The sequence below is a fragment of the Penaeus vannamei genome, chromosome 4, assembly GCF_042767895.1.
Source record: "Penaeus vannamei isolate JL-2024 chromosome 4, ASM4276789v1, whole genome shotgun sequence".
In the NCBI taxonomy this organism is placed as follows: Eukaryota; Metazoa; Arthropoda; class Malacostraca; order Decapoda; family Penaeidae; genus Penaeus; species Penaeus vannamei.
The window spans coordinates 13,238,531-13,239,058 of NC_091552.1; the positions used below are offsets into that span (position 1 = coordinate 13,238,531).

Here is a 528-nt window from a genome sequence, read left to right on the forward strand (position 1 = left end):
ATTATCATATTCATCGGAGTTTCTAGAGAGGAATCAGCCTTACTGTTATCTTTATTATCATCGTTATCATTAAAAATAGCGATGCTGTCCACCTGTCTGTCACATCGGCCAAGCAAAAACAAGTGCTCTCTGTGCAATTGCCACCGTTCATGCAACACAAGAAAATTCCATGCAGACCATGATAGAGTCATTCAAAAGGCAGGGATATAGAATTAGTCTGTTTGTCTGTTCATATCGACGACGGTGACAGCGGAGGCGATGATGGTGGTGGAGGGGGAGGTGGAGGTGAAGACGATGGCTGAGGCGGCGAAGGTGAAGGTGGAGGTGGAGGAGGAGGTGGAGGTGAAGTAGATGGAGGCGGAGGTAAAGACGATGGCTGAGGCGGCGAAGGTGGAGGTGGAGGTGGAGGAGTAGGCGGAGGCGGAGGCAGAGGCGGAGGCGGAGGAGGAGGCGGAGGCGGAGGTGAAGACGGCGGCAGAGGCGGCGAAGGTGGAGGTGGAGGTGGAGGCGGTGAAAGTGGAGGCGGAG

At 54.4% G+C, this 528-nt stretch overlaps 1 protein-coding gene across 1 annotated transcript in view; it reads right to left on the minus strand.

The window, feature by feature from the left end:
- Positions 1-212: 212 nt before the first annotated feature.
- LOC138861578 (uncharacterized) overlaps positions 213-528 on the minus strand; it is a 582-nt gene continuing 266 nt past the window's right edge. Inside the window, exon 2 of the mRNA XM_070121361.1 lies at positions 213-528. This exon is cut by the window's right edge and continues 38 nt beyond it. Within this exon, the coding sequence (XP_069977462.1) occupies positions 213-528 (316 nt within the window).